Source organism: Anser anser (genome assembly GCF_964211835.1).
Source record: "Anser anser genome assembly, chromosome: 16".
Taxonomy (NCBI): Eukaryota; Metazoa; Chordata; class Aves; order Anseriformes; family Anatidae; genus Anser; species Anser anser.
In genome coordinates, this window is record NC_139737.1 from 6,661,917 (window position 1) to 6,675,430 (window position 13,514).

The following is a 13,514-nucleotide window of genomic DNA, read 5'->3' on the forward strand; positions in this document are numbered from 1 at the left end:
ATGCTGTCTGTTATATGCTGATGGCTAATTTAAATTGGTACCTGTTCACAGAAGTCATCATAACTTACGGGGTGTGGAGCTGCTTGTAGTGTTGCCAGAGAGACACTTGGTGGGACCTGTTCATTTTAGGGCAGTATAGTATTAGATGGGGAAATAGATATCCCTATATCTCAGAGATGATTGTCTGGAGATAAATAAATAAAACAATAATAATAATAAACAAGAACAAAACATTATTTCTTCTAAAATCTATTAGGATTCACTTCCAGACCATGCTAGGTAATGGTAAAAATACAAGAGATAGTGAAATTTGGTCCCAAATCCTCAAGCAGCCAACCAAGAGACACATGTAGAATAAAAGACTTACTTTTCATGCTGCCTGAATAGTTGGAAAATTTACATAGTATTATTTTCTCCGATTGAAAGTCTCATTTACTCATCTTCTAGCCTAAAACCAATTGTGAATTGCAAATATTAGGACTGAATAGATGCTTGCTGTTAAATATTTTGCAGATTTAAGTTACATAAACTACATGTACTCCATAAGTTAGGACCACAGTGTCTAGAAAACAAGGTGCATTGAGATTATAATATTTTTTATCCAAATGAACTAAAAAATACTAACCAAAAGTACTAAGTTGAGAAAATTATACTGTCACTATAAAGGATGTGTACTTTTGGGAAAACAGCAGAAACAGGCTTTGAGATTTAGTGTTCTGCCTCTGAGAGGGTGAAGTAAAATTTTTATGTTGAGCCATGAGTTTGAGATATTTTTGCACATTCCAAATCACAGATAATTTCTGGAATGATCAAAATTTTTAGATGAAATTTCTTAAAGAATTGGCGTCAGATTTTCTCCTCTCCCTTTAGCACTGCTAAGCCCTAGAAAAGCAAATGGAAAAGAAGAGAAAAAGTAAAAGAAATTAAAAGAATGTGGAAATCTTGAAATTAGCAGAATGAAACAAATTTCAACATTTTTCTTTGTCTGGAAGTTTGTTCTTCAGAAATTTGAAGACATTTAGTAATAAAGAGCATGTAGATAGAACAAATCATTGTACTTCTCTCAAAGAATCCATTTGACCTAAGACCTTTGCTTTCTTTGAAGTGGAAATAACATTTTGGGGGCTTGATCTCCAAATTGTTTTGTTCCGTTAAAACTTTTATTTGATTAATTCTTTAAAAAAACAAACAAACATTTAGTCACTCATCTTTGCCTGTTTAGACCTCTCTAAATGAACCTCTACTGTGGTAGTAGCACTCTCCCATCCCAGGGGGCTGTGACACCAGCCCTGCCGAGCAGCTCGACTGCGGCAGGAAGGTTAAAGAACCTGCTGGAGGAGGGGTGAGTGGCTGTTGGAGGCCACTTACAGGGCAAAAGAAGGAAAGAAAATGGTGGTGGACGTTTCTGTCCCAGCTGCCAAGGTGTTTCTAGAGATTTGGAAGGCTGTGCCCGGCTTTGGAGATCTGCTTTTATGATATTTGTTCTAAAATGAGAGGAGAGAAACCAGATGACTTGAAGGTACCACACTGTGATTTTTATGTGTTTCCCAATATTGTGTGAATATAGCAGGACAGTCTGATGTGACCCATGCTGGAAGGAGGCTGGAAACTAGTCTGAGTACCAAATGACTGTAATGAAAGTTGGTAAGTTAAAAATGAAGCCTATGATATATGAAAGCAGGTTTCTTATTCTGTTAAAGTTGGCACATCTCAATAGATGGCACTAAAAATCCTAATGCTAAGCCATTCCCTGTGGCTTCCACCCTGAATATCATCACGAGCCTTCCAGTAAATTCACTCCCTTTTAAATATCAAACAAGCAATACAACCAATGAACAGTCACCTAATTCACTATCTTAGACACTTGCTTTAAAGCAAATTATTCCCTCAGCAATGCTTTTTTTTTTTTCTTTTCTTTTTTTTTTTTTCCTAAGTTTTTCATTGGCCCTTGTTATGAAAACCACTCAGTGAGGAATTTATCTGGGACAACTGAGGGGAGGTAATCTGTGTTCCTCTATTGATGTCAGAGGAGATGTACTACATTACACCACTTCAGGATCTAATTTTTTCTTTGGTTTCCTTGACATCAAATTAGCAAACTATAGCCACAAAATTTATTCAACAGTTTAAGCTAAATTGAGTGCCAGCAGATTACCAAAGCCTTTGCAAACTTCATCCTGAGTGTGCTGTGATCATGTTGCTAGGCGGAATGGGCTCTGAAGCTCAGAGCAGGCAGCAACCAAGTCCTTTCCTCTTCACTCCTGCTTTTTGACTATTATTTTTTTTAATTTTATGGCTGTATCATCTCATTTTATTCCATTTAGGTAAAAAACACACTTCTTGTTTCATTAAAATGCAATTGAAAATCTAAGACTGCTGCATAGGTCAGTGCAGCATTTCCAAAATTATTTATTTCCTAAAACTGCACATTTGTATTAGGTAACAAAAAAGATTTTTTTTTTCTATACATGAACTGAAATGCAATAGTAAAACAAGAATTTAATTTTACTTCATAACAAGTTATAGATCTTTCAGTACCTGCCATAAAGGAGGTTAATGTATGCTAGTTGATTTTACAGTCACAGGCCACAGAAGCCTTGTTTTTACAAGTGGGCTAAACATGTAAATTAGTAAGAGATTTACTGGAAATATTTTCAATAAAAACTCACAGAAGAAATATTAAACTATTTGTGGACAGTCCGCAGCCAAGATTAGTTATGAAATTTACTGGCTTATTAATGTTGCAAACAATTGACTCCTACCTAGGATCTGTGAAGGAGTAAAAAGAACCTACAGAGTCTCAGTTTTACACGGATATAAATCTGGAGTAAGTGTATTGGGCTCGGTATAAATGTGGAATATTTCCAGAGATCAGGCAAAGAGCAGTGGCAGAAACAAACTGCTGGAAATAATCACAGAATCTGGCCGTGAGCATTTCAAACCCTGATTTGCACTTTTTGCTTGGAACTGAAGTGTGCTCAGGTTTCCAGTATTGGCTAAACAGAGGGTTTGGTTGTGTAAGAAATGCTGAATAAAGACCTCAAATGCCAGCGCTGTCAGCATATCTGAACATTTTTACCCTTCCATGCATGCAGACATCCTGCTGACTTTGTTTTTTTTAATCACCTTTAAAATTCACATAGAATTAAAAAATTCTGTTTCCATAATACGGCCATTGAAACATAAATTTTGTGTAACAGAATGCCAGGGAAATTAAACAAGCTCCAAACATATAAGTAGAGATTTTTTTTTTTTTCCCCATGTTGTTTTCTCTGTTCTGGTGCTGCAGAAATTTTTAAGAAATACTTGAAGGTGGAATGGGATGGGATGGGATGGGATGGGATGGGATGGGATGGGATGGGATGGGATGGGATGGAACAGAATGGGATGGGATGGAACAGAATGGGATGGAATGGGATGTTGAGAGCTACGTTCAAAATAGACAGAGAGAAAGATCTTACTTAGAAAGCCAAGCAAGGTGCCAGAGATGAAGCACACCCATATATATCTATGGAATAGATTAAAATAAAGCGAGGAAAATATAGGCTTGGTTCTGCATCTGCCTGACTTCCATAGCAAAAAACTTTTGTTCGTTTCAGTTATGCCAGCCGTATGCATATATATGGCTGAAGGTTTTATTATAGTTCTGTAATATTTCCATGCAATTTAAGTCTAAATAAATGAAGTGAAACTTACTTTATAAAATATTAATGGAATCTTCTTAAGAACCATTAAGCTCATTAGCCAGGTGAATTGGTTTTGCACTCAGCCAACAAACTGTTTAACTAGCTGCGAGTCACGGGGCCAGCTGTCCAAAAGATAAGTTAGTCTGTACCGCAGCCAACAGACAGATGGAGACGGCAGCCAAATCAGGAAGTACAATATTTAGCCTGAAAGAATGGCAAAAGACAGTAAAAAGTCCAACCCAGCACCACCGATCTCTGTAAGCACAGCAACGTGGTTTAAGACTGCGTTCTGCCTTTTATTTTAGCCTTTCTGCTCCCTTTCCCCGCCTCTCCTGCCCCGTTCACCTTGCACGTCCTCGTTAGGATGAGTTCAGCAGAAAGGCAAGGACTGCGCTGGAGTGGGTGATTTTAATCCTGCGAGGAGGCTGACGGGTGCTCAGCCAGCTCAGTACAAAACCATGCTCCACATTCGGCAAACAGAGAGCTCGGCTTGACAGAAGGGAAATATAATTAGGGTAAAGAAAAAAGGAAAGGAAAGGAAGGCGGGTGCTTGTTACCGAGGGGTTTGGAGAATCCGCACGGCCTGTAGACATAAGCAAGCAGCTCCAAAGCAGGAGAGGAAGTCTGAGGGAGATGATTTCTCCCTTTTGTGTGGCAAATGACTAATTATACAAAGCAACATGTTTCTTTTCTAATGAGTTTTGAAAGATATCATGCAATAATGTACAGAAACCATATTTAATTCATGTTTACAAGTCAAAAAGTGAAAGAAAATGTAAACATGTTGTTTTCTCCTTATTCTCCCTCCAGCTCTTCCCTTTGTCAGAAAACTGCCTAATGCCTTCTCTGGTGCAGAAAGTTCCCTATGAAAGGGCAAAATGCTTCCAGCTGGAGATGGTTTCAGGCCACCAAAGTATGTGCCCAGAAAGGGAAAGAAACGGAGAGCTTAATTTTACCAAATTTTCATTCTTGATCATTTTTGCTATTTATTTTACTCATTTTTCTTTTAAAAGAAGAAAGAAATCCCTGTTAGAGGTAGAGGATCAATACCAAGAAATTCTGTCAGATAAAATGAGGACGATCATTAACCTTGCTGCTTATGAATTAAATCCAAACATCACGTTTCAACCCGTCTTTCCCACAGCATCCCCAGCAAACTTCTCTCATTTTGTACAGCAATTAAATAACAGCCCACCCATCCAAAGAGCACGAGCACTAATAACCTTTAAGCTTTCTTCCCGCTGCCTGGGTGGGAAAAAAAGAAGGAGATGTTTCGTGATACAGCTCAAATATTTTGTGGATGGGAGCTCTTCATTCTGTTTACTTATGCATGGATTTGGGGCTGGATTATGCATGTTATCTATAGATCTGCTCTCCCTGGGAGTGTCGTGCACCATGCCAGCAGCTCGGCAGCGGTCGATGCATGTGCTGCCCGTGGCCGAGATCAGGCCCTGCCTTCTGCAGGGCAGCCCTAACAGCCCAGTTATCAACTTGGAAATTATTGATAGCAGGCAATGTTCTCCGTTTAAGTGCTTGATCCATCGCCTCCAAGAATTTGTTTTAACTGCCACCATTACTTTCCGAATTGTGATTTGGTGCCGTGTCTGAACAGTCAGAAAAGACACCATCTACAGCATTTTTCAGTGTGATGCTTTTGATTTTGAATGCCAACAATACTAATCTTATTGGAGGTTATATTCACTTTATTTCCAAGAAGAAATCTTTTTTTTTGTTGTTCTTTTTTTTTCTTATTTCAGCTTCCCTCCCAAATACACTTTCCCCAATGGCTTCTATTTTGCTTTCCTTCTCCCAGAGCAGAGGACATTTATTTAACATAAGATTTCCTTTGCACTTGTAGGACTTGGCTGTTAAATCAGGATCGCTCTGGCGAATTTTGCTTGTCCTGTTATCTTGCTGCCTTCTTTCCATCTTGCAAATGGCTTATTGCTTAAGAAAAATTTTAATAGTCTTATTCATCTCTTGAATTCATATTGTTAATAAATGCCACCTGAAATCTCAATACCGGTTACCCTTTGGGGAAAAGAATACTGAAACATAGTGCCAGGCATCGAGTAAAATATCTGATCGAGCTGCTGCTGGTTCCCACGAGGATAGAAACTCTGCAATCCCTGGTGCGCGCCTGTGTTCCAGCTACCGCACAAAAGGGACGGTCTTGCTGCACCTGAGCCTCTTCTCAGTCCAATTCCTCCAACTCCATAACACATTGAAGTTGCTCATTTTACTGAGGAATTATGAAGCCAGAAACCCATCAAAGCCAGTAGTACTGTAGAGCATGTTTTGATCATGGAAAAGAAAATGATTCACAAAGCAACAAAGGGTTTGTCCGTATCCTTTTGTAAATCAGAAGAAAATAAAGCGACATATCCTAAGTCAAAGGCACCAAGACAAGAATAGTGTCTGAAGTTTCCTCCCACCAACACTGCATTCAAAGGGTCTTTCTTTCAGATAACACAGGATTCTGAAACCAGAGCCATCTACGAACATGTGCACGGCATAAATATGGGCAAAATGCGGGGCAGAACCTGACCCCGTCTCCGTGGTATCTGATACTTGGCTTTAATCATGGTCTTATCGAAGTGGACTCCAGCCAGGTTGGGGTACCACTGATGTCCAAATTAAATGCCACCTGCCAAAGAATTTTCAGAATTTTTTGACATTCCTGAAAATTTAATCCACAGTGCAGGACAGAGCCCAGTTTGGTCTCCCTTTCATAGATAATAAGGAGTATGATGTTAATCATTAATGTTTGTCTCATGCTACCCACGCAGACTGACAGGTAGTTCTAAGAGAATTCTTGTTGTATTTTCTGACTTTTCCAGAGTAGGTTGCACGAGACGAGGAGCACTTAGCTTTTGCAGACTGTGATCTCAAACCAGGTTTATAACTGCATGCAAAATGTATGTGCAAATTTCTTCCTGACGTATATTTATCACAACTGAGCTCTGAAATGAAGTAGCTGTGTTCACAAATGGCTGTAATTAGTTAGCTGTGTACTTTATTAATAATTTGTTCACACAGCTCAAGTAACCTGTGTGTACAAAAAATGCACGCCCAGCTCTGGGAGAAGAGCACACCAGCGAGATGTGCTCTCAGCTGGACGTAGGCTGCACTTTGCTGTCCGCTCTGTGCAAACCACCGCCGCGGGCACCCAAGGGAGAGCAGTGGGACGGGCGCGTGGCGTGGCCAGGCCAGCCTCAGCACGTGCCTGCAGCTGCAGAAAGGAAATGGGAAAGTCACCTGCCCAAACAGCTCCTTCAGCTTGCACATTGGCCCTTGGACCACTTTGGTTTCTGATGGTGCTTTATTTCCCCTTGTTTCATCTAAATTCTGCCTATTTTATTGTCTTTCCACTGTTGAGACAGTTGATGTCATTGTCCACAACAAAAAGGCATTGGAACAATCTATCTGAAATTATTGTAAAATTCGTAGTCTCTGACAAATAATGGAACATTCAGAATAGGCAGAAGTCTCAAACTTCACTCCAAATTTATATATATGTTATACATATATATTTATTGTAACTTGTGCATTGTTGAAAGGCTGAGCAGCATGAGGTACAGAAGAGACTATAAAGGAGAGATGTTGGAATAGTGTGGGATTATTTATACATGTGTATTTATTTACAAAACATTGTGCAACAGAATCTTGCTGTTTTCACACAGCTCTGCTTCGCACGAGTCTTCCAGACAGGTGTTCCTATGCATTGGCATGAATCTTTTAATCTGCAGATCCAATACAAAAGGAACAATGTTGTGAGGCAAGTCTTCACCTCCTTTCTTGTCTCCTTTCTTGTTTACAGCAAGTGGTTCTTCTCAACTTGACTTGTTTTGTTCATTTTTGATGGTGTCACTGTAATAAGAGGATATTGATGCATTCCTAGAAAACAGTAAAATTTCTTTTTACCTCATCTGAGCAAAGGGATTCCTTAAAATTTGCATCTAGCTTTCGGAATTTTACAGTGTATTGTATTTATTGCTAGCTAAGGGGAGTTTTTGTCTGCTTTATGGCTTCTTGAAGACTCTGAATTCTGCAGACAATGCTTCACCTCACTTCTCCACATCACCTGAAGAACAGTCCCAGCTCACATTTACCCACAGAAAGCCTTTTATTCGCCGGAGAGTGCGTTTCAGTGCTTTTTATTACTCCTCTTAGCTCCCTGTTGCTTCCTTAATTTCGCTTGTCTGTTAGAGTCCAGATTTATGGCCAGCATTTGTTAGTGCGTGGAGCTGAGGTGCTGTGGGAGCCCAAGCCTCTTGGGAACCCAGGGAGGCAGCAAGCTCTGAGGGCGTCTGCAGCTCCCGAATGGGTCGGCACCTTTCCCAGCCAGGTTTGACAGATCTGGCTGGACCCAGATAGGGATGGCTCTGGACAAGAAGTACATGAAGGCTGCTCTTACTTAATGGCTGTCATGGGAAATATTTGTTGAATAACTCTTATATGCAAAAATATTTGTCGCATTGAAGTTCATCTATCCAAAAATCATACTCTCCATTTCTTACGAGCAATGGACACTTCGCTGTTGCTGCGGAGGAAATTCCATTGAGCCTGTTCTGCTTCTGGGAGCACTGTTTCATTTCTACCAGTCCCTGGATGGGGCTGGGTTTCACCAAGAGATGATTTCAGTGCATCATGGGACCACGCGATGCAAGAAGGGTCTGCTCTAGAAGCCGTCACCAGTGCCATAGCAGTCAAGTCTGTAATAATCTTGGTGTGTGGAAGTACTGAGCAAAGGCACCTGCTTGTTCTTCCCGTCCTTTCAGCACACATCCAAACAAGAAACTATTACTAGACAGAGGTGTCTAATCGAAACGTTACCAGAAGCAGCCATTTGGCAGCACCATGAGGCAATACTTGGCAACATTAATCCTCAAAGGGAAGGCAGGAAAGTCTTTTAATGATGGGGGGGTCTGAGTGAGGGGCATTGAGGGGGGCTGCTTCCCTCCTCCCCTCCCCAGTGCTGGGCTCTGGGGCATCAGTGGCAGCGCACACGGGGTCAGGGTGTCATGCCAAAATGCAAGCTGCAAAGAAAGGCACGGGAGGTCTGTGCCCCGGGAGACTCCTCCAGGTTTAGAAGCACGCCTTTCCACCAGGCTGCAGTTCTTACCCCCGCCTCCTTTTGGAAACAAGGGACGTTGCACTGATTTGTTGCTTTCCCTTTGGCTTTGCAGCTGCTTAAAAAGTTGCCTGGGAGGACAAGTGTGCGAGTCGGCGTAAGGGGCAATTTCAAGAGGAGGGTCTCTGTTAATGGAGCCCAGCATCTGCCCAGCTGGGCGAGGGATGGGCAGGTTTGTTGTGACATAACTCTTTGGGGGATTGTGGCAGAGAGAGGCAGAGAGAGACAGAGATCTGGAGTCTGCAGCACCCCGGCGGTGGTATCAGACACGGGATCTGGCAGCTGGGGGGTAAGCTGCCACCTCTCCGCTCCGCCACTCCGAGCATCCTGGATCTCCAGCTCAAAGGAGAGAGCGAGCCGGCAGCGGCAATCATGGCAACGCCAACTGGTTTTATTTCTTCGTGACCCCTCTCTTCTCCTCTCTCTCATCAATAATTCACCTGAGGGCTTTTTTTTTTTTTTTTTCCCACCCACCCCCCTCCTTCTTACTCTCTTTTTTTGATGTGGAGAGAGGGGAGAAAAGGGGGAACCGGGAAGTGTTTATTTTGTCCGGCTGCTTTTTTGCGGCGGGTTTGAAAGAGGACTCGGGTAAAAAAAAAAAAAAAAAAAGACAAAGTGCTGGCGGGGAGGGGGGGGGGGGGGCGGAGGAGAAGAAAAGGAGAGGGGGGAAAAAAATAATAAAAGAGGCAGAGGGAAGAAGCCGGAGGAAAAGCGAGAAGACTTCGGAGCGGCGGTGCCGGGAGGTGCGGGTGCGGGGCAGTGCGGGGCTGCCGGCGGGGCCTCCCGCGGGTGCGCGGTGGCCGGAGCGGGGCGCGGAGCGGCGCGGAGGGGCCGCGGGTGCCGACCATGGGCTGGCGGCTGCTGCCCGCCCTCCTCCTCCTGGCCCTGGCGCTGGGCGGCCCCGCGGCGAGGGCGCAGAACGACACGGAGCCCATCGTCCTGGAGGGCAAGTGCCTGGTGGTCTGCGACTCCAACCCGGCCACCGACGCCAAGGGCTCGTCCTCCTCCTCCCCGCTCGGCATCTCCGTGCGGGCGGCCAACTCCAAGGTCGCCTTCTCGGCCGTGAGGAGCACCAACCACGAGCCCTCCGAGATGAGCAACAAGACGCGCATCATCTACTTCGACCAGGTGGGCTGCGGGGCCCGGGGGGGATTCCCGGGGGGCTGGGGGGGGCGATCAACAGGTGCCGTCCCCCTCGTGTCCCGCGGAACCGGGGCGCCCTGGGGTGATGTTCGCGGGGAGCCCCAGCCCCAAAGCTGGGGAAATGGGAGGCTGGGGGCTCCTGAGGAGCCGGGGGCCTTAATTCCAGCCCCCCCCCCCCCCTCCCCCCGGGAAGGAAGGGGCTGCCCTCCCGGGAGGGCGGAGCGGGGCGCGGAGGGGGGCGGCCGCCGTCGGGGCTCCGGGGCCGTGCGCTCCGTGCCCTCCGGCCCCTCCCGGCCCGGCGGTGGATGGCACCCGGCAGGGTGGCGAGGTGAAGCCCGGCCGGGGGGGCTGCGGGGCCGGGAGAGCCGGGGGGGAGACGGCCGGGACACTGCGAGCATCCCCAGGGCAGCCCTCGGGGACCCCGAGGCGCTGGGGGACCGGCGGTGCCCGGGTGCGGGCAGCCCCATCACACTTCGGTTGGCTGGCAGAGCCTTGGAGGGAGGAGAGAAGAGCGGATTTTAAGGAAAAATAATTCAAGTTTTCTCTAAAAAACACAGGTTCCTAGTAGAGCCCCTCTCAGTCAGTCATGCTTTAATATACAGGTTGCGGCACGTATTTCGTATGCCAGGTCCTGTCCTAGGGCAGGTAATTGAGACTGATGGTCATTTTACTTCCTAGATCATATCAAAATGAGTAGTAAATTATCCTGACAGCCGAAGCCAGATTTGTTACGTAGCTTTATGCTGGCGATCTGAATCGCCCTAACTTCGTGGGCATTCCTCGTGGCTTTCTAGGGCTGTGTCTGGCATAAAGGAGCCTGAAAAATATCAATTAAAAATAGAGCATAAGTGAGTGGGAAGAAAGAAAAAATTAGTCATTGAAGAAGAGATTTAGCATATGTATGATGCACTCGTCTGGTCCGTTCCTCTCGGTTCCTTGTCTCTGTTTAATCAAACCCAAATTATTATTAGTGCTTTACAAAAACAAAGCAGCAAAAGCTCACAGCCAGATCTCGCTCATATGCCAGGTATTTCGGTAGCTCAGGCTTACTCTGAACTGCTGAATGAATTATAGCATTCACACACATCCTTCCTCACAGCTTGATACTTTCAGGAAGGCGGTGTTGGCTTGGCCAGTGCTTTTTAGCCAAAACCAATATGCCACTCCCAGAATCAGTGTTTTGATGTCATTTTTGGGGAATGATGAACAAAAAAATGCCTTTTCTTAATATCCTCTAAACGTGTAGAAGAAAGATCTTGTAGGCATGACATAGTAGCAAAGTAAGAAATATTCTCCCCCTAGCTTACTTATAGTAAAGTTGTACGATAAATATAAATAAACATCCATTTTATCAGAAATATTTCAACTTAGGTGGTAGAACGATGAATGAAAAATCAGAGATGTAGATGGACAAACATCTATGTGGGAACAGTTAATAGTCTAAATGTTTTATTTAGCGCTGAATATGTGTACTAATTCCCATTGTGTACTTTCTGTTTGTAGATCCTAGTAAATGTGGGCAATTTTTTCACATTGGAATCTGTCTTTGTAGCACCAAGAAAAGGAATTTACAGTTTCAGTTTTCACGTAATTAAAGTCTATCAGAGCCAAACAATACAGGTACGTTGATCAAGTATGACTATAAAATCTTTTACTTAAATCGTTTATTCGCAATAGAATCTTGACCGAACACAAGCATTTAATAAACTTTCAAGGAAGAATAGCTTAGTTTAAAGCAACTTGTGGTGTACAGTTCCTAGCAATAGAGTGAATATATTTAAACCAAACAGCTGGAATGAGGCAGGATTCTCACCTGAGATAAATTGTCATAGTTCCACTTCTGTACTCTGAGAACTAAGTGTCTGGGGTAGTATGAAGTATTGAATAGAATGAGCCAACGAAGAGTAAAATATATCTCTGAATTTCATTCGATTGCATAAATACTATTGAAAAGTCATGTTTTGCTACTGGTTAAACTCATTGTCTTGAACACAGGGGTTCTGATACATACCACAGTTGCTTGTTTTGGTAATGTCTTGTCACCTGGTTGTCAGATCACGATGCCAGATAGACGCTCATGAAACCAGTCTGCTGTGCTCTGCTCGTTCTGCAACTACACCAAAATGTTGTGCAGCTATAGGGATATCTTCTAGGGAACCTTTATAGCATTTTAAACTTGCTAACTTGCTTCGCCATATAATGCATAAAAGATACCTCTTATACTAAAAAAAGGTGCAATTCTATGCTTTCTTTTGCAGCTTAATAGCAGCTGAACTGCTTAATTAAATATAAATATGCACTAGCTTAGAGGAAAAGCCTCTAAGTTCCTGAACATCGCCTTGCTGAGCCAAAAGTAAATTCCTTAAAGTCATTCCTTAATCTTCACCCCAGGTCATACAATTTCTGTGACATATATGCTGGCTTTCTAGATTTGGAATAATGTCTGTAGCTTTCCCCACTTCCACCTATGAGTCCACTGGATTCATAGAAGTATCTGATGCTTTTACCCTGCTCCGATTTGCTCCTGAATATGGTTTTCAGTGTACAGGACTGAGAGGAAACTGATTTCTGCAGGAGGTGTGATCAGCTCTCTCGTTGTGGCAGCTCTGGCTTTGGGTTGCCAGAAAAGCTCCTGAGAAAAGTGTAAATGGTATAGAAGGCAGAGGAAGCTGGTGTAAGGCACATTCTCATCCCTGGGGAAATTCACCTTCAGTTTACAACTTGAAATCTTGCTTCCATTCAGGTCAAAGATAAAAGTCTTAGATGAAATATTGACATCATGAACTCCCCTATAATGAGCTTGTAAGCTATTTAATAGGATCAAATGCTGTTCCTCTCACTCTCTGAAATGCTGAGGGTTGAAAAGGCCTAGAATGACTGTATGTCAGTCACCTTCATTGGATTTAGAATACATATTGCAAGGAAAGATGTTCAATCTTGCGTTCAGAAAGTCCAGTGCAGTCTTCAGTGTTTTATGGGGAATTTAATGACCTACCACATGACCTAAAATCTTTCACAGATCAAGGTTTTCAGAAGTGATGGATGAGTTTGGTTAGCTCCATTTTGACACAGTTAATGTAAGATCACCTGAGGCAAACCTGTGGTATGTCTTGTGCTGTAATCCAAATAGTTGTAAGATGACCTGCAGGGAAACCTGACCAACAGAGATGGTACAGAACAAATAAGATGAACCTAAATAAAGCAACAAGTTAAATCTTGATGACCTTTTTATGTGTGTGATAATGAAGGGGAGGACTGAAAACCATTGCAGTAGAGCAAACCAGCTTGAGTCTCAGCCACATGCAGACTTAAACACCACTAAATCACCTGAAGGCTTCCTACATAAGTGATATTACTATGCCCCTGAAACATCTGTTAGTGCCATTAAGTATTATTAAACTGAAATTGGTTCCCTGGGGACATCTGATTAAGTGGATATTCCAGATAAGCAAATCCCAAATCAGGGCCAGATTCTGATGCCCTGACTTATGCTGAGCAGTAATTTATTCCACTGTGACTCCCATTAAAATTAATGTAAGCATATGCAAGGC

At 43.3% G+C, this 13,514-nt stretch overlaps 1 protein-coding gene across 5 annotated transcripts in view; it reads left to right on the top strand.

Moving 5' to 3' along the window:
• The first annotated feature begins 8,654 nt into the window (after positions 1-8,654).
• CBLN4 (cerebellin 4 precursor) overlaps positions 8,655-13,514 on the top strand; it is a 117,342-nt gene continuing 112,482 nt past the window's right edge. Inside the window, exons 1-2 of one of the 5 annotated variants that reach the window (XM_083801590.1) lie at positions 8,655-9,948; positions 11,467-11,583. In XM_083801590.1, the coding sequence (XP_083657716.1) occupies positions 9,667-9,948; positions 11,467-11,583 (399 nt within the window). In that variant the 5' untranslated portion in view covers positions 8,655-9,666. The remainder of the gene's footprint in view (positions 9,949-11,466; positions 11,584-13,514) is intronic. The other 4 variants (XM_083801591.1, XM_083801592.1, XM_083801593.1 and 1 more) reach the window with 4 other exon arrangements.